The sequence below is a fragment of the Salvelinus fontinalis genome, chromosome 16 (assembly GCF_029448725.1).
Source record: "Salvelinus fontinalis isolate EN_2023a chromosome 16, ASM2944872v1, whole genome shotgun sequence".
Taxonomy (NCBI): domain Eukaryota; kingdom Metazoa; phylum Chordata; class Actinopteri; order Salmoniformes; family Salmonidae; genus Salvelinus; species Salvelinus fontinalis.
In genome coordinates, this window is record NC_074680.1 from 6,374,877 (window position 1) to 6,400,606 (window position 25,730).

General features: G+C 44.2%; 1 protein-coding gene across 4 annotated transcripts in view; it reads right to left on the reverse strand.

Moving 5' to 3' along the window:
• Nucleotides 1–25,730, reverse strand: part of fancm (FA complementation group M) — a 76,239-nt gene that overhangs the window by 11,545 nt on the left and 38,964 nt on the right. For 2 of the 4 annotated variants that reach the window (XM_055864232.1, XM_055864229.1), the window contains exons 14-22: nucleotides 11,816–13,700; nucleotides 11,464–11,552; nucleotides 7,696–7,767; nucleotides 7,343–7,462; nucleotides 6,962–7,127; nucleotides 6,507–6,613; nucleotides 4,660–5,334; nucleotides 3,807–4,173; nucleotides 1,989–2,280 (exon numbers count right to left, since the gene is read on the reverse strand). In XM_055864232.1, the coding sequence (XP_055720207.1) occupies nucleotides 1,989–2,280; nucleotides 3,807–4,173; nucleotides 4,660–5,334; nucleotides 6,507–6,613; nucleotides 6,962–7,127; nucleotides 7,343–7,462; nucleotides 7,696–7,767; nucleotides 11,464–11,552; nucleotides 11,816–13,700 (3,773 nt within the window). The remainder of the gene's footprint in view (nucleotides 1–1,988; nucleotides 2,281–3,806; nucleotides 4,174–4,659; nucleotides 5,335–6,506; nucleotides 6,614–6,961; nucleotides 7,128–7,342; nucleotides 7,463–7,695; nucleotides 7,768–11,463; nucleotides 11,553–11,815; nucleotides 13,701–25,730) is intronic. The other 2 variants (XM_055864230.1, XM_055864233.1) reach the window with 2 other exon arrangements.

Here is a 25,730-nt window from a genome sequence, read left to right on the forward strand (position 1 = left end):
GAGATGAGAGTCCCTTCCAGAAGGACAACCATCCCTGCAGCACTCCACCAATCAAGCCTTTATGGTAAACGTTTGACCTAAGTTAGACAATTTAAAGGCAATGCTACCAAATACTAATTGAGTGTATGTAAACTTCTGACCCATAGAAATAAATCATTCTCTCTACTATTATTCTGACATTTCACATTCTTAAAATAAAGTGGTGATCCTAACGGACCTAAGACAGATCATTTTTTACTAGGATTAAATGTCAGGAATTGTGAAAAACTGAGTTTAAATGTATTTGGCTAAGGTGTATGTAAACTTCCGACTTCAACTGTATTTCCCAGCACTTGGGCTGTTGTTGCATCGCATGTGCTATCACATCAGCTGTTCCTCACTTGACTGTCATTCAGAAAATTCCTTCCTGGATCAGATGATGTGTAATAATATCACAACATAATTAAAACGGCTCCACACCAAATGCACATAATCATTGAAGAGTTATTGACAGTATCAATTTAGGTTTTAAGTATCGCAGTAAGGTGACTCTTTCGGTTAGAAGCATTCGATTCTGCAATGGCATACATGTATTATGTGCCCATAAAAACTGTTTTCATCCCGTAACATAAGGAGACACAAAATGTCACGTGGTTACACTGCATTTCCGAGATCTCTTTACAAAAAGCTGTCCGACAGCTAGATCCAGGATCCAAGTTTTACTTAACTAGGCAAGTCAGTTAAGAACAAATTATTATTCACAATGACTGCCTACCCCTCCCCCAAACTGCCTCTGGAAGCAACATCAGCACAAAAACTGTTTGTCGGGAGCTTCATGAAATGGTTTTCTAAGATGACCATGCGCAATTTTAAACGTTGGTTAGAGTGGTGTAAAGCCCGCCGCCATTGGACTCTGGAGCAGTGGAAACGTGTTCTCTGGAGTAATGAATCACGCTTCACTATCTGGCAGTCTGACGGACGAATCTGGGTTTGGCAGATGCAAGGAGAACGCTACCTGCCCGAATGCATAGTGCCCACTGTAAAGTTTGGTGGAGGCGGAATAATGGTCCTTTCCTGTTTCAGTATGACAATGCCCCCATGCACAAAGCGAGGTCCATACAGAAATGGTTTGTTGAGACTGGTGTGGAAGAACTTGACTGGCCTGCGCAGACCCCTGACTTCAACCCCACTGAACACCTTGGGGATGAATTGGAACACCGACTGCGAGCTAGGCCTAATTACCCAACATTAGTGGCCAACCTCACTAACGCTCGTGTCTGAATGGAGGCAAGTCCCGGCAGCAATGTTCCATAATCTAGTGGAAAGCCTTCCCAGAAGAGTAGAGGTTGTTATAGCAGCAAAGGGGGGACCAACTCCATATTAATGCCGATGATTTTGGAATGAAATGTTTGACGAGCAGGTGTCCTCATACTTACAACATAGAACCGAGGTAACAATGCTTAGAGAGATGACTAAGCTAAGGACCCTGGGACTTAACACCTCCACGCTGATTCTCAACACTGGGGCCCTTAGGGGTGTGTACTCAGTCCCCTCCTGTACTCCCTGTTCACCCACGACTGCGTGGCCAAACATGATTCCAACACCATCGTTAAGTTTGCTGACGACACAACAGTGGTAGGCCCAATCCCCGACAACGATGAGTCAGCCTATAGGGAGGTGGTCAGAGAACTGGCAGTGTTGTCCTCAACTAACCTGTACCCCCGCACACTGACTAACCGGTACCCCCTGTATATAGCCTTGTTATTGTTATGTTATTGTGTTACTTTTTTACTTTAGTTTATTTGGTAAATATTTTCTTAACTCTGCTTGAACTGCACTGTTGGTTAAGGGCTTGTAAGTAAGCATTTCACAGCAAGGTCTACACTTGTTGTATTCGGCGCATGTGACAAATAAAGCTTGATTTGATAACAGAGGTAATGCTAACTGACATGCTAACAGAGCTAATAATGCTAACAGTGATGCGAACAATAGCAGTTTATTTCCCCTACCTGTTGACCAGGTGGCCCACCGATCTGAAGCTGTGGCTCATGTTGAGGGCGTTGACATAGCTGACACAGGGCAGCGTTCGGTAGAAGAGTAGCGCCTGCTGCCGGTGACCTTTGACCTCTAATGGCACGGTAATAGCCTGGCCCTTCCTCTGCTCCACTCGGGCCAGCTCAGCCAGTAGGGTGGCGCTCTCCTCAGGCCCCCCACTCACCAGGAGTCGGACGCCTGCCTGCACCAAGCTGGCCAGTGTGCTGTCGTAGTAGCGTGTAGGTTGGAAAGGACGTGAAGCTTCACCTATGGGAAGAAGGCGAGGCAAATGTACAAAATATGAAGAATAACGAACGGTAGATTAACTTTCCAAAAATGTTTGTCTGATGACAGAAAGGCAATGCTGAACCCTTTAAATAATGTAATGTGGGATCTTCCTGGTTATAGTGTTACATTCAATATTTTATCAAACTTCCATATACATTCTGTCATCGGTCATCGCTAGACACACTTGATGTAGCTTGCCCACCTGTCCACATCATGAAAAGTTGGGCACGCGGTTCGGAATCAGAAAGCTCTTTGTTTACCTAGCAGTGAGCGGATATGTTTACATGCAACTTCAAATGCAGCTCATGCAAGTCAACAAACATTGCAGATGTCATCAGATTGATTACCGGGCAAGCTAGCAAGCCAACGAGGCAAGGTAAAATATCACAAATAGAGCTAGATGAAGCCAGAGGAATAATATACTTGTTGAACATACTGTAGCTATAGCCATCAGTCCTGCACGTTTTTATGGCCATCACTCACTGTTAAAGAGTGACTGCCCTTAAAAGCATCTTCTTGTTTTGAAAATGGCCTATGTGGCATCGATACGACTTAGAAACATTTATTCTAGTGTCAAAATTGACTACAAAGTGTAAATAGGATCATTTTGGTCATAAAGTCCGTCTCGTCCAAAACTGAGGTTTGCGAGATGATGAAAAAAAATGGTGTCATGGAATGGAGGATACCGTAACAGTTTTCCATGGGTTGGCAGTATCCACGTAATCATAAATTCAGAGAGCAGCTGCACACGACCGAATCATTAACGCCCATGGTCAATTAGCTTTGACATTCGATATCCTAATGGGGCTAGTTAGGGACCATCAGTAAATTAAACAATATATTAAAATGGTCAATTGCTCCAAATTTCAATGACTTAACCTCAAACCAACTATAAATTGTAGAAATTCATATACAAATATTGAAAGCATGTAATGAGACAACTAAAATATGTGCAAGATGGAAATATTGTCCCATTTACATTGTGTAATTTATTGACAGTCCCCAAGTATTCCCAGAGATGGGCTATCCAAAGTCAAACCAGCTTTGCCATGGTCGCACACCAGCCGGCTGAAGCTAATTGGCGAAATAATTTGTCTAACTCTTCCTACCTGCGAACACACACAAGAGGCACCCACATCAAACCACACCCTGGAACCAACTCACTTTTGAATTAGTCCGCTTCCATTTCTTAATGAACCAAACCTAAAACGGGGCCAAATAAGGAAGTGCAGTTGCCCTTTAAGTTTGTCAAGGTCCCGACCTTAGCGTTAACTATCCTACTACAAGAGCATTTTGGTGCTGGTGCATCATTCGAACGTGACATTTGCTTGTGGAATGGATCCAAATGAAAACAAAGCAAGCTGGGCGAGCTAAATCAAGTGGCTTCTGTCACAATCAAACAAAAGTGATGTGACAAGCATAATGTAGAAAATCAGGAAGTGACCCCCACAGGAAGTATCCCAGCCAACTGGTCCATTAAAAAGTGAGTGCGTCCCCTCCCTCACCTGGTTTGGTGCGGTCCTTCTCTACGATGAGACAGATCCGCTCAAATAGGCCCTGCAACCTGGTCACCTTCTCCACAAGCCGTTTGCGGTTCGGCATCCCGGCCAGTTCCGACTGGCACTGCCTCTCGACCGCCATGCGGTTACTGACCACGAAGTCGCAGCCGTCCAGCGAGCACACGTGGGCCGTGACAGCGTAACGCTGGCGCAGGCTGGAGACCACATCCGCGCAGGCTATGATACAGCGGCTGTCCACCAGTACAGAGACGAGGCCCGATGGGTTCGATGACGAGGCAGGGGGCTTGCTTAGAGTGGCGGCCTGACAGAAGGAGGTCTGGGCGTGGGGTACTGAGGAGGTGGAGGAGGTAGCCTGGGGAAAGACACAACATAGACATTTAGGGAGAAATCAAATGAATTACTACTTCTGTAATCCACATTCCGGAAGATTCTATTCCGTTCTTCTATTGTAGGATAAGTTTGGCCTAGACGGATGAAAAAAAATAGAACAGTTGTTGTTTGTACTCTGTATTGATTCAAACATCTGTTATTTACAGTAACTAAATATCCCTTGGCACGTGATGCTAAGTGAATTTATTACAGTTTACTAACATCATGGTACATAGATCAGCATCTGACATATCTGTGTGACCTATATGGCTGTGTATACACAGGCAGCCCAATCAGATTTTATTTCACTAATTGGTCTTTTGACCAATCAGGTCAGCTCTGTAAAAGATTGGATGTGATTGGTCAAAAGACCAATAGGTGGAAAAAAATAGCATAATTGGGCTGCCTGTGTAAACACAACCTATTTGGCCTATATCATGTGGCCCATATCAGTACATTACCACATTACCTGTGGCTGTTTACTTGAGAACAACAGAGACTCTGACTGCTCAAAGTCCAGCTCCTCAGACAGGAGGGCCTGCTGATGGAGCCTCTGGCAACACCTCTCTTCCTGCTGCTCCTCTCTAGGCCCCCTCACGGAGCTCACTGAGGAGGTCCTGCTGGTTCCACTTGGGGCGCTAGGCTCCATCACAGAGTTCATAGAGGAGGACCTGGCTCCACTGAGGACTCTAGGCCCCACCACACAGCTCGCTGTGGAGGCTCTGGTGGTTCCACTAGGGGGCACCTGCTGCTGTGGAGCTTTAAACACCCAGTCATGCTGTTGCTGTAACTCAGTTAGCCTGCAGATGGCAGAAACACCTCCAGCTTTCACACTATTTCTACTTTTCTCCACTTCTTCTTCCGAGCTGGAGTCCTCCAAGTGCACTATGCGGGAGCGCTTTTTTCCCCCAGCAGGATTAGGTTGAGGGTCAGCAGCCCGCTTGTCCAGAGTGGCAAGCCCGCTCCCAGCCTGAGCCCTGATGTTTCGGATCAGCGCCTTGCGTCTGGTGGGGTACTGCCTCCTCCCCTCCACGAAGGAGTCCTCGTAGATAAGCTCCAATGGGACCTCCTCGCCGAGCTCTTCCTCACCACTGCCACTCACCACAAAGCTGTCCTCCGCGTATGTCTCGTCCAGCTCAGGCACCTATGGACGGTTTGGAGAGAAGCTTAAGCAAAACGTTATAAAGTGATTGAATCGGCTAACTTCGTTTCTTTACTTCTATTCATTGTTTCTTTAAAAACTTTAAGAAATTATTAAGTCAGATTTAAAAAATGTTTTATCTAATCCAACAAAAAAGGGTTTAAGTGGCTTGAAAAATCCAAGGTCCAGTGGGTTTTAAAGTAAAAAAGCCTTTATTTATCCTTCATAAACACCTATAGATTTCAGCATAAAGCATTCATCAGAAAAAAAGTCAACTTGAGTGTATTTGTATTTATTATGGATCCCCATTGGCAGCAGCTACATTTCCTGGGGTCCAGCAAAATTAAGGCAGTTTATACAATTTTAAAACATTACATTCACAGATTTCACAACACACTGTGTGCCCTCAGGCCCCTACTCCACCACTACCACATATCTACAGTACTAAATCCATGTGTATGTATAGTGCGTATGTTATCGTATGTGTGTATGGATGTGTCTGTGCCAACGTTTGTGTTGCTTCACGCTGTTCCATAAGGTGGTTTTTAATCTGTTTTTCAAATCAACCACTTTCACCACTTTCAGCCAGGAGAGATTGACATGCATATTATTAATATTAGCTCTCTGTGTACATCCAAGGGCAAGCTGTGCTGCCCTGTTCTGAGCCATTTGCAATTTTCAAAAAAGTCCTTTTTTGTGGCACCTGACCACACGACTAAACAGTAGTCAAGGTGCGACAAAACAAGGGCCTGTAGGACCTGCCTTGTTGATAGTGCTGTTAAGAAGGCATAGCATCGCTTTACTATAGACAGACTTCTCCCCATCTAAGCTACTACTGCATCAATATGTTTTGACCATGACAGTTTACAATCTAGTGTTACTCCAAGCAGTTTAGTCATCTCAACATGCTCGATTTCCACATGATTTATTATAAGATTTAGTTGAGGTTTAGGGTTTAGTTACTGTTTTGTTTAGTGAGTGAAAAGGGTACAGTTGATAAAAATCATAGAATAAAACTCTAAGGGACAGTTTCCCCAAACACAGCCAAATCCTAGACTAAAAATCACATTCAACGGAGATTCACTATTGAAAGTGCATCTCAGACAAGGACTAACCTCTGTCTGGGAAACCGGCCCTAAGATTAGTCGACACCAAAGAAATCCTGATAATCCTACCTGAGAGAAGATGTCCATGTTGTGGTTTTGCTTGTAGATCATTTTGAACTTGCCAGCCACAGCAGGACTTCTCACTGACTTCAGGTAAACCCCCTGCATCTCAGAATCTGTCACACAGGGAGATACAATGAGAGTGTGTGTGTGTGTCAGTCAAGTAATGCCCAAGCTGCTCGAGCCAGCAGTAGTCCCCTTTGACAAAATGCTTGAGTGCTGGGTCATGTTAGGGCACACCAAATCATGTCAATACATAGTGCAACAGAAAATGAAAGTGAGCGATTCTTAGGCATCTCCCCATTTTAGAAACGCTTTATTCCATTTCATGCCCAGTGAATGAACTGTATAATAGGTGACTACCTGTATAACAACTGTATAACATAACAAGAGACTTTGGGTCCATGAAAAGTGTTGTACTAAAACCCATGTTGTTGTTCTTATTATTAAATTTGACCCCTCACCGTTGATTCCCTGGGAGCACTGGGTGTTGCTCACAACGAAGCCCTCCAGTGAGCGGTTCTGCTCTTCACCGTCCTCTTCGTCAGATGACACCTCCGCCCCCTCGGACAGCGCCGCCTCCTCGTCCAGAAAGTGACGGGCTCCTCGGTGGTGGTGCTGCACGGCCTGCTGGGAAGGAAATGTTGATTCGAAGGAGTAGATTACTTTACTGTCCAACGTACATATGAAAAAACTAAAATGTCTTCTGCTTTATACCAAACCCTCCAAAAGACACAGAAATACGTCGACCAACAGAGAAGGTAGCTGAACGACAAGACACTTGAAATGACCCTGGGCTACTGACAACCACTTCTCATGTGAGATGTATTTGACACCTGACTGACCTTAGCTTTCCCATGCGATGCTGATGGTTTCGCAGCCACGTGGGGGGGCGCTCTTGGCTGTCGAACATGCTGGAAGTCATCGTCAGACATCGCCTCCCCCTCCCCCTCGCTCTCATCTGACTGGAAAAGAGGTTTGGAAGACATGGTCAAAGCCATATTAACTTTATTATGACGGCAAGAAGAAGAAAAAAAATGTCAACATTCATTGTAATCCACAAGTATTTATTTGATGCTAGCTTGTACTGAATTAAGTAAAAGATAATTGAGAGGAAGAGAATCGTACACACAAGCTGCTAGAACTGACACGTTTGATAATGATACTTTAGTGATAGTGGTTATAGTGATTATCTTACAATGCATGCCACTGCATGCTTTGACTTCCTGGTCACTTGTATAGGAGAATCCACATCACTGAGAAGCATTGACTGGGAGAGGAAATATAACAAACAATGGATAAAGAGAATCATCAATCATCAGAATAATGTGAATACATTTTTTTACTTGGGTACCACAAGGAATCATCTCTCAAACAAATAACTTTTTTTCCCCCCAGACACTTTTGCATTTGCATCATTGATATTCCACCTAAGATGCAAAGTGTAAATCTTTAGTTGGAAGCCCACGTGACTATTCTGACCCACTTATGCTTTCTTTATCTCTGGCAAGACCATGTATGCAACTGTGTGGTGAATAGTCTTGTATTGTCCAAACCTGAGTTGTCTCAGAGAAAACAGATGCTTTCCTAAAAGAGGCCAGTCTGAATAGAACTTTTTTAACAAAATAGATCTTCGCAAAAGCAGTCTGCGAGCCTGTTGCCATGCCGACAACAGGCAGCTATGAGACAGACTATGCTTAAAGGCTTATATAGAGAAGTGAGATACATCCAACCGCTCAATATTCCGACAAAGTATGGTATCATTACTATATATTGAGCACTTCTTAAATAGGGCACATATGCTCTACAGCCATGGCAAATAAAATGTGGAAAAGAGGACAGAAATTAGATATGGTAGGTTACATAATAGAAATGGATGATTGTACAATTGATGGTAGTGCAACTCAATGCACTACTACTGAACAAAAATAGAAAAACGCAACTTGCAACAATTTCAATGATTTTACTGAGGTACAGTTCATATCAGGAAATCAGTCAATTGAAATAAATAAATTAGGCCCTAATCTATGGATTTCACATGAATGGAAATACAGATGTGCATCGGTTGGTCAGATACCTTATGAGAAAAGGTAGGGGTGTGAATCAGAAAACCAGTCAGTATCTGGTGTGACCATTTGCCTCATGCAGCGTGACACATTTCCTTTGCATAGAGTTGATCAGACTGTTGATTGTGGCCTGTGGAATGTTTTCCCACTCCTCTTCAATGGCTGTCCGAAGTTGCTGGATATTGGCGGGAACTGGAACACACTATTGTACTAGAGGTCCCCCGACTATGATTTTTCAACGCCGATACCGATTATTGGAGGACCAAAAACAGCCGGCACCGATTAAATCGGCCGATTTTGTTTATTTATTTACTTATTTTAACTTAATATAATACATCAATAAAATCCATTTAGCCTCAAATAAATAATGAAATGTTGAATTTAGTTTAAATAATGCAAAAACAAAGTGTTGGAGAAGAAAGTAAAAGTGCAATATGTGCCATGTCAAAAAGCTAACGTTTAAGTTCCTTGCTCAGAACATGAGAACATATGAAAGCTGGTGGTTCCTTTTAACATGAGTCTTCAATATTCCCAGGTAAGAAGTTTTAGGTTGTAGTTATTATAGGAATTATGACTATTTCTCTCTATACCATTTGTATTTCATATACCTTTCACTATTGGATGTTCTTATAGGCACTATAGTATTGCCAGTGTAACAGTATAGCTTCTGTCCCTCTCCTCGCCCCTACCTGGGCTCGAACCAGGGACACATCGACAACAGCCACACTCGAAGCATCATTACCCATCGCTCCACAAAAGCCGCAGGAACAACTACTTCAAGGTCTCAGAGCGAGGGATGTCACCGATTGAAACGTTATTAGCGCTAACTAGCTAGCCACTTCACATAGTCTACACCAGCCTAATCTCGGGAGTTGATAGGCTTGAAGTCATAAACAGCGCAATGCTTGAAGCACAGCGAAGAGCTGCTGGCAAATGCAGGAAAGTGCTGTTTGAATGAATGCTTACGAGCCTGCTGCTGCCTACCACCGCTCAGTCAGACTGCTCTATCAAATCATAGACTTAATTATAACATAATAACACACAAAAATACAAGCCATAGGTCATTAATATGGTCAAATCCAGAAACTATAATTTCGAAAACAAAACGTTTATTCTTTCAGTGAAATACGGAACCGTTATGTATTTTATCTAACGGGTGGCATCCCTAAGTCTAACTATTGCTGTTACATTGCACAACCTTCAATGTTATGTCATAATTATGTAAAATTCTGGCAAATTAATGACGTTCTTTGTTAGGAAGAAATGGTCTTCACACAGTTCGCAACGAGCCAGGCGGCCCAAACTGCTGCATATACCCCGACTCTGCTTGCACGGAACGCAAGAGGAGTAACACAATTTCCCTAGTTAAAAGAAATTCATGTTAGCAGGCAATATTAACTAAATATGCCGGTTTAAAAATATATACTTGTGTATTGATTTTAAGAAAGGCATTGATGTTTATGGTTAGGTACATTGGTGCAACGACAGGGCTTTTTTCGCGAATGCGCTTGTTAAATCGTCACCCGTTTGGCGAAGTAGGCTGTGATTCGATAAGAAATGAACAAGCATCGATTATATGCAACGCAGGACAAGCTAGATAAACTAGTAATATCATCAACCATGTGTAGTTAACTAGTGCTTATATTAAGATTGATTGTTTTTTTATAAGATAAGTTAACTTGCTAGCCAGCAACTTACCTTGGCTTCTTGCTGCACTCGCGTAACAGGTAGTCAGCCTGCCACGCAGACTCCCCGTGGAGTGCAATGTAATCGGCCACAATCAAAAATGCCGATTACCGATTGTTTTGAATATGGCCCTAATTAATCGGTCATTCCGATTAATCGGTCGACCTCTATGTTGTACACGTCGATCCAGAGCATCCCAAACATGTTCAATGGGTGACATGTCAGGTGAGTATGCAGGCAATGGAAGAACTAGGATATTTTCAGCTTCCAGGAAATGTGTACAGATCCTTGTGACACGGGGCCTTGCATTATCATGCTGAAACATGAGGTGATGGCGGTGGATGACTGGCAAAACAATGGGCCTAAGGATCTCCTCACGGTATCACTGTGCATTCAAATTACCATCGATAAAATGCATTTGTGTTCGTTGTCAGTTGCTTATGCCTGCCCATACCATAACCCCACCACCACCATGGGGCACTCTATTCACAACGTTGACATCAGCCCACTGAAGTCGGTTACGACGCTGAATTGCAATCAGGTCAAGACCCTGATGAGGATGGCGAGCGAGCAGATGAGCTTCCCTGAGAGCTGTCCGGGTGGCTGGTCTCAGACGATCCCGCATGTGAAGAAGCCGGATGTGGAGGTCCTGGGCTGGTGTGGTTACACGTGGTCTACGGTTGGTGAGGCCGGTTGACCGTTCTGCCAAATTCTCTAAAACAGTAAGCATGCCAATTGCACGCTCCCTCAAAACTTGAGACATCTGTGGCATTGTGTTGTGTGACAAAACTGCACATTTTAGAGTGGCCGTTTATTGTCCCCAGCACAAGGTGCACCTGTGTAATGATCATGCTGTTTAACCTGCTTCTTAATATGCCACACCTGTCAGGTGTATGGATTATCTTGGCACAGGAGAAATGCTCACTAACAGAGATGTAAACACATTTGGGAACAACATTTGAGATAAATACGCTTTTTGTGTGTATAGAAAACTTCTGAGACCAACACTTTACATGTTGCGTGTATATTTTTGTTCAGTGTACGTAAGTTAGAAAAATAAACATTAACACCACGACATGACTAGAATTAGAGACCTAGTGCAAGTGTTCACCAGACCTACATTTGGTGGCTGTTTGACAGAATGAAGATGCATTACTGAAGGCTTACTATATAGTCCTTGACACACAGTGAAAAAGTAGCAAATTGGGACTTACCACTGGAGAAGACAAGGGGTTCGCCTTGACATGATGATGAACCCGCTTACGGGTGATAACCTCCTCCTCACTGTCACTGGTGCACAGGCCTGCGGCAGGGGACAACAAATCATAATGCAGATGCCTGAAGTGCTTACCCACTCACAGGCACAAACAGTCAATGCAAAGCAGTACCAATCTGACCTATCGCTCAGAATGTGCTACCTTGATGAGCTGTTCTGACAATCTGACCTACACACCTGCTAATGTCTCGACCAGGTATACATATCAACAAGGTGGCTTAGTTGTTTGTGAATGGGAAACTAGGGGACACATTGAAATCAAGCACCTGTAATAGTTGGAGTGAACTAACCTGGATGAGGTGGGTCCAAGATGGATTTGTGAGACAAACTGTGTCCCATCTCTATAGAACCATTTCCTGGGTCCCCAACCTGAGCTTTGGGAGTCCGGGCATTCTGTAAGGTCCCCTGGAGTTTCCTCTTTAATAATGAGAACGAAGTGGATGGGGTGGTGGAAGGACCAGGCAGCAGAGCTCGCCTCGGCCCTAATGTGGGGATTGGTGAGAACAGAGCTCCGCTCTTGGAGGTCAGAGGAGAGGTCTGAGGCGAAGCCAGAGCAGAGGTGTCTGCCTTCTTCCCTCCGGGACAGGCTGCCAGGGGTGTGGACACGTTCTTCCTATGGAAACTAAAGAGGGGAGTGGATGAGCCAGAGATTTGTGGCCCATTCACTGAGGAGGAAAGGGGTGCTTCCTGTTTTTTGGACCCAGGGGTTGAAGGTTTTGAGGGGAACGGACTAGGAGCAGCCTCTGTGTCCCCTTCATCCTCCTCCCAGCCCAAGTCAAAGTTGACAGAGAAGAAATCCTGAGAATAGTCAAAGTTGTCAAGGTCCTGAGCAGGCTCCTGCTGCGCTACAGGAGAAATATGGCTACGGCTAGGTTTGACCTGATACACCATCTTTGTTTCTGTCACACTTTTACTTGACCCTATTAACCTCTCCGGAGCCTTCAGGGGGCTAGGTATTCGGATACTGACGTTCTCTGGCGTAGGGATGTTCGGGATGGTCATCTGGAGGAAGGTCTCGTCATCTCCAAACAGGTCCATGCTCTCGTCCAGGTTGGTTTTAGCGTGCTGGGCTTTAGGCTGAGTGGGATGACATGGTGGCTTGAAGTCCGCTTTATCATCCATATCATCGTCCTTTATGTCATTAATGTCATCCTCGAAGACCTCATCCCAGCTAGGGCTGCCAACGGCACTTTCCCTACCCATGCAGTCTGCTGGCACAGTAATCGGTGAAGAAGGAGAGTGCTGCTGATGAGGTGGTTCACAATGGCTTTCACAGTCTAGAGAACCAACGTCTAAATCAACATTGGGAGATTGAGAAGCAGGATCGGCAAAGTCCTCATCCACTTCCAGGGAGAAATTCACGTGGAATGTCTGACCCACATCCAGCAGTTCATCCAGAGGTTCAACCGGAAGTGTATGTGAACAGTCCTTGGTGGTGAAGGGGGAGGGCCCAGGGTTGTACTGAGGGCTGTCCAGGTCAAAGTGCAAAGCTGGAGGAGACCTAGACAGAAGCTCTGTCACGTTGACTAGAATGACCCTCAAGCTCTCTAACCTCTGTCTCAGGGGCTGCAACTTGGGGACGGCAGCGTCCCATTTGGGCAAGTAAAACAAAGCCTCCAGTTCAGAATCTTCATCTGACTTGGGTTGACGGTCTGCAATTGAGGTCAACTGATTGAGGTCAATCTGTTCTACAGCAGCAATGCAGTTCAATGATTCGCTCTCAAAATCCCTTAGAGAATTAACCTCTGAACTTTCACTCTCGTTGTTGAGTATGATACAGTCAGAATCCATGTCCATGATTTGCTGGTCACCGGTGGAGGAGAGTGGCCAGAGGCCTGGGTGGTCTCTGAGGTCATGAGTCACCTCCTTGTGGCATTCTGAAGGGACTCTGTCCTTTATCAGGGTCCATGGAGAGACTAAGGTTGTCTCTGCTTTAGAAATGCTTTCCCTCTGCACTTCCTTTTTGAGTTCGACACGGTCTAGGTCAGCTGAGGAAAGGCAGGAAGTCTTCTGCTTGTGGCTCAGGTTGGCCATTTTGGTTCTGGATTTTGTCGTTTTTCCCTCTTTCTGCTTCTTTCCTTTGATGGACTTTTCCTGCTGTGCTTCCTCCGTGAGGCCTATGACATCTGCATTGTGGAGGTGGGGCAGCAGCTCCAACTCATATCTGCTTTCACCCTGTCAGATAAAACAAACACAACAATGAATCTAACTACAAAACCTTTTTATTATAAAAAAAAAAAAAAAGTTTGATTGAAGTCTGGCAAATTTCTTCAGATGTTGCACAAGCTATTGTATCATAACGCAAGTTACAGATGTAATACTAACCTGGTACAACACACAAAGTTGACTGGTTAAATAAACAAGTCATTTGGAAAGTAATCATACCCCTAGACTTATTCCACATGTTGTGTTACAGCCTGAATTTAAATCAAAGTGAAAACATGTTTTCAGTATTCAGTAGGCTACGTCTTCATTCAGCGGATGTGAGAAGTAGCATTAGGTTTAATGCTTAAACAAGCCTGATGTTTTAATGTTGTGTACAGTGCCTTCAGAAAACATTAATACCCCTTGACTTATTCCACATTGTTGTGACAGCATGAATTCAAAATGGATTAAATCACTCATCTACAAACAAATTTTAGCAAATGTATTGAAAATTAAAACCCAGGAATAGTATTCACACCACTGACTTGATACTTTGTAAAAGCACCTTTGGCAGCGGTTACAGCTGTGAGTGTTTCTGGTTAAGTCTAAGAGCTTTGCACACCTGGATTGTGCAAAATGTCCCATTATTTTCAAAATTCTTCAAGCTCTGTCAAATTGGTTGAGGATCATTGCTCGACAACCATTTTCAGGTCTTGCCATACACTTTCAGATTTAAGTCAAAACTGTAACTCGGCGGGTTTGTACCTATGGGCACAAACCCACCGTCGCTGGAACAGACAGAACTGTCAAAAAGTGCTCTTCACTGACGAGTCGCGGTTTTGTCTCACCAGGGGTGATGGTTGGATTCACGTTTATTGTCAAAGGAATGAGCGTTACACCGAGGCCTGTACTCTGGAGCAGGATCGATTTGGAGGTGGAGGGTCCGTCATGGACTGGGGCGGAGTGTCACAGCATCATCGGACTGAGCTTGTTGTCATTGCAGGCAATCTCAACGCTGTGCGTTACAGGGAAGAAATCCTCCTCCCTCATGTGGTACCCTTCCTGCAGGCTCATCCTGACATGACCCTCCAGCATGACAATGCCACCAGCCATACTGCTCGTTCTGTGCGTGATTTCCTGCAAGACAGGAATGTCAGTGTTCTGCCATGGCCAGCGAAGAGCCCGGATCTCAATCCCATTGAGCACGTCTGGGACCTGTTGGATCGGAGGGGGAGGGCTAGGGCCATTCCCCCAGAAATGTCTGGGAACTTGCAGGTGCCTTGGTGTAAGAGTGGAGTAACTTCTCACAGCAAGAACTGGCAAATCTGATGCAGTCCATGAGGAGGAGATGCGCTGCAATACTTACTGCAGCTGGTGGCCACACCAGATACTGACTGTTACTTTTGGTTTTGACCCCCCCTTTGTTCAGGGACACATTATTCCATTTCTATTAGTAACATCTGTGGAACTTGTTCAGTTTGTCTCAGTTGTTGAATCTTATGTTCATACAAATATTTACACATGTTAAGTTTGCTCAAAATAAACGCAGTTGACAGTGAGAGGACGTTTCTTTTTTTGCTGAGTTTATTTAATCCATTTTAAATTCAGGCAGTAAAGTCATGGGGTGTGAATACTTTCTGAAGGCACTGTATCTGACCTGCAAGTGATCCAGACACAGTGGGCCCAAAGTGGACTAGCGGGAGCGAAACAGAACTCGACGCCGGAAACCGAGGTGTAAGAGAAAGGTGGGGTATAAAGTTATGCCGGCATTTCAGCAAGGGTACGATTTAAGATTTTAAAAAAATCGAATCACATTTTATTTGTCACATGCGCCGAATACAACAGGTGTAGACGTTATCGTGAAATGCTTACTTATGAGCCCTTTCCCAACAATGTAGAGTTAAAAAGTAAAACAATTACAATAAAACATTTGACAAAAAAAGGAAACAGTAACAATAACGAGGATATATACAAGGAGTACCGGTCAAGTCAATGTGCAGGGGTACGAGGTAATTGAGGTAATTATGTACATGTACTCTAGTTAGGGGTCAAAGTGACTAGGCAACCAGGATAGATGATATACAGAGTAGCAGCACCGCATGTTTTCATTTGACCTTTATTTGACCTTTATTTAACTGGGCAAATCAGTTAAGAACAAATTCTTATTTTCAATGAAGGCCTAGGAACAGAGGGTTAACTGCCTTGTTCAGGGGGAGAACGACAGATTTGTGAAGAGTGTGTGTGTGTGTGTGTGTGTGTGTGTGTGTGTGTGTGTGTGTGTGTGTGTGTGTGTGTGTGTGTGTGTGTGTGTGTGTGTATATTGGGGTGTCAGCGTAGTATATGTGAGTGTGTGGGTAAAGTCCTGTGAGTGTGCGTAGAAACAGTGCAAGAGAGTCAGTGCAAAATAAAGAGGATCAACACATATCCCAGGTAGCCATTATAGTAATCATTAACTGTTCAGCAGTCTTATGGCTTGGGGGTAGAAGCTGTACATGAGCCAGACTTGGCACTCCGGTACCACTTGCCGTGCGGTAGCAGAGAGAACAATTTATGGCTTGGGTATATAGAGTCTGAACAATTTAGGGCCTTCCTCTGACACCGCCTGGTATAGAAGTCCAGGGTGTCTGGGATGATTTTTATTTTATTTATTTTACCGTTATTTTACCAGGTAAGTTGACTGAGAACACGTTCTCATTTGCAGCAACGACCTGGGGAATAGTTACAGGGGAGAGGAGGGGGATGAATGAGCCAATTGAATACTGGGGATTATTAGGTGACCATGATGGTTTGAGGGCCAGATTGGGAATTTAGCCAGGACACCGGGGTTAACACCCCTACTCTTACGATAAGTGCCATGGGATCTTTAATGACCTCAGAGAGTCAGGACACCCGTTTAACGTCCCATCCGAAAGACGGCACCCTACACAGGGCAGTGTCCCCAATCACTGCCCTGGGGCATTGGGATATTTTTTTTTTTTTTAGACCAGAGGAAAGAGTGCCTCCTACTGGCCCTCCAACACCACTTCCAGCAGCATCTGGTCTCCCATCCAGGGACTGACCAGGACCAACCCTGCTTAGCTTCAGAATCAAGCCAGCAGTGGTATGCAGGGTGGTATGATGGTGTTGATGTGAGCCATGACCAGCCTTTCAAAGCAATTGACGGCTACATATGCGAGTGCTACGGGGCGATAGACATTTAGATAGTCCCTGCGCCCAAGAACGCCAAGGTAACCTATGGTGGTTTCTTTGAAACATGGTCGGTATTACAGACTGGGTCAGGGAAAATGTCAGTGAAGACACTTGCCAGCTGGTCAGTGAATGCTTTGAGTACGCTTCCTGGTAATCTATCTGGCCCTGCGGCCTTGTGAATGTTAACCTCACATCGGCTACGTACAGCGTGATCACACAGTCGTCCAGAGAAGCTGGTGCTCTCATGCATGGTTCAGTGTTACTTGCCTCGAAGCGAGCATAGAAGGCATTTAGCTCGTCTGGTAGGCTAGCTTCACTGGGCAGCTCGGAGCTGGATTTCCCTTTGTAATCTGTGATAGTTTGCACGCCCTGCCACATCCGACGAGTGTCAGAGCCGGCGTAGGCTTAGTCCTGTATTGAAGCTCTGCCTGTTTGATGGTTCGTTGGAGGGTGTAGTGGATAAGCGTCCAGATTAGTGTTCCGCTCCTTGAAAGCAGCAGCTCTAGCTTTTAGCTCAGTGCAGATGTTGCCTGTAATCCATGGCTTCTGGTTGGGATATGTACATACGGTTCCTGTGGGGACGTCGTCATCAATGCACCTATTAATTAAGGCGGTGACTGATGTGGAAAACTCCTCAAAGTCAGTCTGTGCAAGCAAAACAGTCCTGTAGTTTAACATCCGCTTCATCAGACCACTTCAGTATTGAGCACGTTACTGGTACTTCCGGTTTGAGTTTGTTCTTGTAAAATCAGGAGGATAGAATTCTGGTCAGATTTTCCAAATGGAGGGCGAGGGAGAGCTTGTATGCGTCTGCGTGTGGAGTAAAGGTGGTCTAGAGTTTTTTGGCCTCCAGTTCCACAGGTGACGTGATGATCGTGGACTTCAGGAAACAGCAGAGGGAGCACCCCCCCCCTATCTACATCGACGGGACAGTAGTGGAGAAGGTGGAAAGTTTTAAGTTCCTCGGCGTACACATCACGGACAAACTGAAATGGTCCACCCACACAGACAGCGTGGTGAAGAAGGCGCAACAGCGCCTCTTCAACCTCAGGAGACTGAATAAATTTGGCTTGTCACCAAAAACACTCAAACTTTTACAGATGCACAATCGAAAGCATCCTGTCGGGCTATATCACTACCTGGTAGGCAACTGCTCCGCCCACAAACGTAAGGCTCTCCAGAGGGTAGTGAGGTCTGCACAATGCATCACCGGGGCGCAAACTACCTGTCCTCCAGGACACCTACACCACCCGATGTCACAGGAAGGCCAAAAAGATCATCAAGGACAACAACCACCCGAGCCACTGCCTGTTCACCCCGCTGCCATCCAGGAGGCGGATGGATAAGACAGCTAGGACAGTATCCAACTGCGGTGCCTTACAAATGAATCACTGAGCATTCCAGAGCATTCTACCTGATGACTGGTAGAGAACAGCAAAACACAGCTGTAGTGGGGGTGTTGCCCCCTTCCACTACAGCTAAAACACGCCATACTGTTGACTTACACTACATGACCAAAAGTATGTGGACACCTGCTTGTCGAACATCTTATTCCAAAATCATGGGAATTAATATGGAGTTGGTCCCCCCTTTGCTGCCATAACAGCCTCCACTCTTCTGGGAAGGCTTTCCACTAGATGTTGGAACATTGCTGCAGGGACTTGCTTCCATTCAGCCACAAGAGCACTAGTGATGTCGGGCACTGATGTTGGGCGATTAGGCCTGGCTCGCAGTCGGCGTTTCAATTCATCCCGAAGGACAGTCAAGTTCTTTCACACCAATCTACACAAACCATTTCTGTATGGACCTCGCTTTGTGCATGTGGGCATTGTCATGCTGAAACAGGAAAGGGCCTTCCCCAAACTGTTGCCACAAAACTGGAAGCACAGAATTGTCTTGAACATCATTGTACGCTGTATAGTTAAGATTTCGCTTCACTGGAACTAAGGGGCCTAGTCGGATCCTGAAAAACAGCCCCAGACCATTAATCTTCCTCTACCAAACTTTACAGTTGGCACTATCCATTCGGGCAAGTAGCATTCTCCTGGCATCCGCCAAACCCAGATTCATCCGACAGACTGCCAGATGGTAGAGCGTGATACATCACTCCAGAGAACGTGTTTCCACTGCTCCAGAGTCCAATGATGGCGAGCTTTACACCACTGTAGCCAAAGCTTGGCATTGCTCATGGTGATCTTAGGCTTGTGTGTAGCTGCTCGGCCATGGAAACCCATTTTATGAAGCTCCCGACTAACAGTTCTTGTGCTGACGTTTCGTCCAGAGACAATTTGGACAGACTTCACGGCTGAGCCGTTGTTGCTCCTAGACACTTCCACTTCACAATAACAGCACTTACAGATGACGGTGCCACGTTGAAAGTCACAGGGCTTCAGTAAGGCCATTCTACTTCCAATGCTTGTCTATGGAGATTGCATGGCTGTGTGCTCAATTCTATACACCTGTCAGCAACAGGTGTGGCTGAAAGAGCTGAATCCACTAATTTGAAGGGGTGTCCACATACTTTGGTATATATAGTGTACCTCTCCAGCACATCTACTCAGGGAGTTAAACACTCTGAGGGTATAGATGGATCTCAACAGGGGAAGTGGCCTAGTTATGAGTTATCGTAGACAGCGCCTCTTGGCAAACACATGTCATTATATTGACAGTTGTGAACTACGCTAAGGGAGACAGAACGCGGCGGGGGGGGGGTTAGAGAACACACAGGACATTTTAGTGTTTGTTAGATTGAGGCCGTGATACATTAGCCTTGTAAACCAGCCTGATCGCTTTGCGTGGGTCTGTTTCAACTGAAGCACGCGGCTATAGATAAACGGGCAATCTGAAGTTCAAACAACAAAGCAGAAGCACAACCAGTGCCACCATTGTTTTGGTAGACGACAGTGATGGGGCTGGAGACATTTACCCAACCTCAAATGTTTCTGTTGCACACTTCAAAACTTTCATGCAGCACAATCAGGCATTGTATTTAACTGATTTAATAACACCCGAAGCAATTGTACTGCATATTTACAGAAGGGGATAAAACGGGGAAAAAAACTAAACTAAACCACTAAACTGTTTGTTTACAATTGCTTGAAATTAAAAAGGGTAATTATATACCAGAATCTAAATTTGTCAGACTTTTTCAGACCTCTAAAGTAGTCTAATGTAAATACGAGTCCACGTCGCACACCATTGGTTGTGTGGATCCAGCTACATGCCTTCACCCCAAATGCATGGATTAGACGAGCCCCGCAAACTGCATGGTGCCTATCTTTTCCATTCATTTTAGAGCTTGTGGAATTTTGCTGGATCTACAAAACAGACGGTCTGAGACGTGGATTCATCTTGACGTCAAACTACTTTTGAGGGCTGAAAACATCTCACGAGATGTGATTTTGGAATTTAAAAAGTCACTTTAACGTCTATTCCTATTTAACCCATATTTTACTTGTTAGTACTGCCTTGTTACATCAGATGTTGCACTGGCGCAAGCGCGTCGTCAATCTGATCCTGAATTCCCCTTGAAATTCAAAGTCCTACATTAGATATGACTCACCTATTGAAATATAAACGCCAATGTAAATGACAGACAGAAGCAGATGACGTGATAAAACACATTGCAAACGTCGGAAACACAATTATCATTTCAACACTGGTGAGAGAGCAATTGGGTCACTGGACTGAATTCCCATTTCCGTGTACCAGACAATGTTCTTGGTCTTTCGCTCAAACGATTAACCATTTGATCGAGTGCATGTTATTATTAAATTAACCACAAGCCAGTGTAAACTGGAACATTAATATAAAACATTGGACCACAATTTGATCATTGGGTTCACAATTTACATGAGTGGTGCTGAGCTGCGATTCCCAGGCGACCGCCCGCCCAGTCTAGTAAATTGAAATGAAATCCAATCCCGAGTTCATCCCGTTCCATAGTGACGGCCAAACCCCTCTGGTGTTCATTGGTAAGGGAAAACAAACCAAACACCGCTGGTTTGGACTGGACAGGCCCCTCTATGTTCATCACAGAGGCAACAGGGTGTCAGGCTCCCCATCTCTTTCAATCTAATCTCTGCTCTTCCTAGCTCGTGCATATCTAGGTCACCCAGGGCTGGCCTACTTAGTGCTTCCTGGGCTTATAATTCTGAGAAACGTAATAATTCTGAGAAAAGCGAGGGAGAGACAGCCTGTCTGCCTGCTCTGTCTCCCTCTCTCCTCATCATAAAGGAAAATAAAAAAAGGGGGGAGACAGGAAAATGAAAAACGCAGCGTGGCTGCGTGTGTGCACCGACTCACACAGAGAGGTCTTCAAATGAAAAGGGATCGTTTTTTAAAAAAAACAAAAAAACATTTCCCTCTGAAATTGAGTTGTTTTTTTTGCGTTGTCCCGGTCATTGGTTTTAAAGGTGAGGGCAGGAGGGGAGAGGAAAGCAGCGCACGCGAAAGAACGAATGCAAAGGCCTTTACGATTTAGGCCATGTAACTAAGCCCTGGCTAATGTCATCGACCCTCTGAATAAGCTGAGTCAGTCAGCCTTAAGTTCTTATGCCTGGGGGCAGTATTGAGTAGCTTGGATGAATAAGGTGCCCAGAGTAAACTGCCTGCTACTCAGGCCCAGAAGCTAAGATATGCATAGCATTTGTAGATTTGGATAGAAAACACTCTGAAGTTTCTAAAACTGTTTGAATGATGTGTGAGTATAACAGAACTCATATGGCAGGCAAAAACCTGAGAAGAAATCCAACCAGGAAGTGGGAAATCTGAGGTTTGTAGTTTTTTAAGTCATCGCTTATCAAATATACAGTGTCTATGGGGTCATATTGCATTACCTAAGGCTTCCACTAGATGTCAACAGTCTATAGAACCTTGATTGATGCTTCTAATGTGAAGGAGGGGGGAATGAGAACTGTTTGAGTCAGGGGTCTGGCAGAGTGCCACGAGCTCAGTCTCGCAAGCTCCCGTGAGAGTTAGCTGCGTTCCATTGCATTTCTACAGACAAAGGATTTCTCCGGTTGAAACATTATTTTAGATTTATGATAAAAACATCCTAAAGATTGATTCTATACTTCGTTTGACATGTTTCTACGAACTGTAATGACTTTCGCCTGGACTTGCCCACGCTTCCTGAGTTTTGGATTTGTGTACTAAATGCGAACAAAAAGGAGGTATTTGGACATAAATTATGGACTATATCGAACCTAACTAACATTTATTGTGGAACTGGGAATCCTGGGAGTGCATTCTGATGAAGATCAAAGCTAAGTGAATATTTATAATGCTATTTCTGACTTCTGTTGACTCCACAACATGGCAGGTACCTGTATAGCTTGTTTTTGTGTCTGAGCGCCGTACTCAGATTATTGCATGGTGTGCTTTTTCCGTAAAGCTTTTTTGAAATCTGACACAGCGGTTGCATTAAGGAGAAGTTTATCTAAAGTTCCATGTATAACACTTGTATCTTTTATCAATGTTTATTATGAGTATTTCTGTAAATTGATGTGGCTCTGTAAAATCCCCGGATGTTTTGGAGGCAAAACATTACTGAACATAACACGCCAATGTAAAATGAGATTTTTGGATATAAATATGCACTTTATCGAACAAAACATACATGTATTGTGTAACATGAAGTCCTATGAGTGTCATCTGATGAAGATCATCAAAGGTTAGTGATTAATTTTATCTCTATTTTTGCTTTTTGTGACTCCTCTCTTTGGCTGGAAAAATGGCTGTGGCACAACAACGCATCACCGGGGGCAAACTACCTGCCCTCCAGGACACCTACAGCACCCGATGTCACAGGAAAGCCAAAAAGATCATCAAGGACAACAGCCACCCGAGCCACTGCCTGTTCACCCCGCTATCATCCAGAAGGCGAGGTCAGTACAGGTGCATCACTGCCTGTTCACCCCGCTACCATCCAGAAGGCGAGGTCAGTACAGGTGCATCAAAGCTGGGACCGAGACTGAAAAACAGCTTCTATCTCAAGGCCATCAGACTGTTAAACAGCCATCACTAAACACAGAGAGGCTGCACAAACAATATTTATTACCATCTATTGCATCTTACCTATGATGCTCTGTAATTGCTCATCCATTTATTTATATGTATATATTCTTATTCCATTCCTTCACTTAGATTTGTGTGTATTAGGTAGTTGTTGTAGAATTGTTAGATTACATATTAGATATTGCTGCACTGTCGGAACTAGAAGCACAAGCATTTCGCTACACTTGCATTAACATCTGCTAACCATGTGTATGTGACCAATAAAATGTGATTTGATGATAGTGGATTCGTCTAATGAGGGAAATATAAACGGCGGTGGAAAAAAAAGCTACACTACGTTCAGATCTTTTCCATTTCAAACTGTTGAAACAGCAGTTAACTGTGGCCTAGATACGCAAGGCCTATTTTGTGGTTGTTTGCGAAAAACACTTTGGTGAGATGGATGACCACAAATAGAGCTTCTACATGCACTGAAAACGTCCTTGTCTAGATTGATCCCAAATATTGATCCACGGTGAACAAACAAGAGGAACCAACTGGCACGACGTCTCGTTAACCTGTGGCGGAGGAAACGTTCCAAAATAGCTTATTAGGATGAGGTGAAAACTAGATCCGCCTGAAACAAACCTAGGGCTCTAAAGGACTGAATGTCAGCTATTGTCTTTGAATGAAAGCCAATGTCAGCACAATGGAGCTCTCTGATTATCTTTTAAAGTTATACAAATGATCCTTAGCATGGTGGTAAAAGATAGATGATGATGATACATAGATGTAGTAAATGGTTTTCCATTGTTGCTAGGGATCTATTTAACGTAGCCTAAAATCTCCCTAATCACCTACTACACTTTTTGTAGAAATACCGATGGCTACACATCACTCAAATGTAAACTTGCATACTTGCTACGTCTCGAATGCTACCTCCAGAGGTATAGCACCACAATCGCCCAACAGTTGTCTCGTTGAGGTAACACGCATACAGTATAGATGATAATAGCAGAGCAATGTTTGAAACAGCTGACAGACATTTTCCTAATATTTGAGACTTGTTATTGAGTTTTTAGCTGAAATTGTAACTTTCTGAAAATGTTGCAATAGCGGAGACCTATCCGCCCCACCAAAATATGTAAAATGTAGATCATACAAATAGGATATGTTTTTTCATTTGTAACACTGTGTGGTGATTTCAGAGGTGGCACCAAAAAAAATCTCTACTACTCAAGTAGTTTTTGGGGGGTCTCTGTACTTTAATTGACTATTTTATATCTTTGACAACTTGTACTATTACTCCACTACATTCCTAAAGAAAATAAGGTACTTTTTACTTCATACATTTCCTCTGACACACAAAAATACTCGTTAAATTTAGAATGCTAACCAGGACAGGAAAATGGTCCAATTCACACATCTATCAAGAGAACATACATGGTCATCCCTACTGCCTCTGATCTGGCAGACTCACTAAACACACATGCTTCATTTGTAAATTATGTCTGAGTGTTGGAGTGTGCCCCTGGCTATCAGTAAATAAAAAATAAATACAAATTGTGCCGTCTGGTTTATATAAAGGAATGTGAAATGATTTATACATACTTTTACTTTTTAAACAAAATCATATTTTAACAGTTACAATTACTTTTGATACCTATGTATATTTAAACCAATTACTTTTACTCAAGTACTATTTTACTGAGTGACTTTCACTTGAGTCTTTTTCTATTAAGGTATCTTTACTTTTACTCAAGTATGACGATTGGGTATTTTTTCCACCCGACTGCAGTTTAAAATGTGTACGAGAGGGTTAAATCGTACATTTTTGATCGGCTAACGGTACTTGACGAAGACATGCTTTTAGCAACTCTGCTTTTGTCTTGAAGCTAAAATGTAATGAGTGTAGCCTACAGACGAGAAAATAAACCCTTTGTCTGCACATGCTTGTGGTATAGGATTGGTTATGTTTAGGTCTAGGGTGTCAGGTAGGGTGGAGGTGATATGATCCTTGACTAGTCTCTCAAAGCACTTCATGATGACGGAAGTGAGTGCTACGGGGCGATAGTCGTTTAGCTCAGTTACCTTAGCTTTCTTGGGAACAGGAACAATGGTGCCCCTCTTGAAGCATGCGGGAACAGCAGACTGGGATAGGGATTGATTGAATATGTCCGTCAACACACAAGCCAGCTGTTCTGCGCATGCTCTGAGGACTCGGCTAGGGATGCCGCTTGGGCCGGCATCCTTACGAGTGTTAACACATTGAAATGTTTTACTCACGTTGGCTGCAGTGAAGAGCCCGCAGGTTTTGGTAGCGGGCCGTGTCAGTGGCACTGTATTGTCCTCAAAGCGAGCAAAGAAGCTGTTTAGGTTGTCTGGGAGCAATACATCGGGGTCCGCGACAGGGCTGGTTTCTTTTTGTAGTCCATGATTGACTGTAGACCCTGCCACATACCTCGTGTCTGAGCCGTTGAATTGCGTCTCTACTTTGTCTCTATACTGACGCTTAGCTTGTTTGATTGCCTTTCGGAGGGAATAGCTACACTGTTCGTATTCGGTCATGTTTCCGGTCGCCTTGCCCTGATTAAAAGCAGTGGTTCGTGCTTTCAGTTTTGCGCGAATGCTGCCATCAATCCACGGTTTCTGGTTGGGGAAGGTTTTAATAGATGCCGAGTGTACAACATCACCGATGCACTTGCTAATAAAAACTCGCTCACCAAATCAGCGTACACATCAATGTTGTTGTTCGACGCTATCCGGAACATATCCCAGTCCACGTGATCGAAGCAATCTTGAAGCGTGGAATCGGATTGGTCGGACCAGCGTTGAACAGACCTGAGCATTTCCTGTTTTAGTTTCTGTCTATAG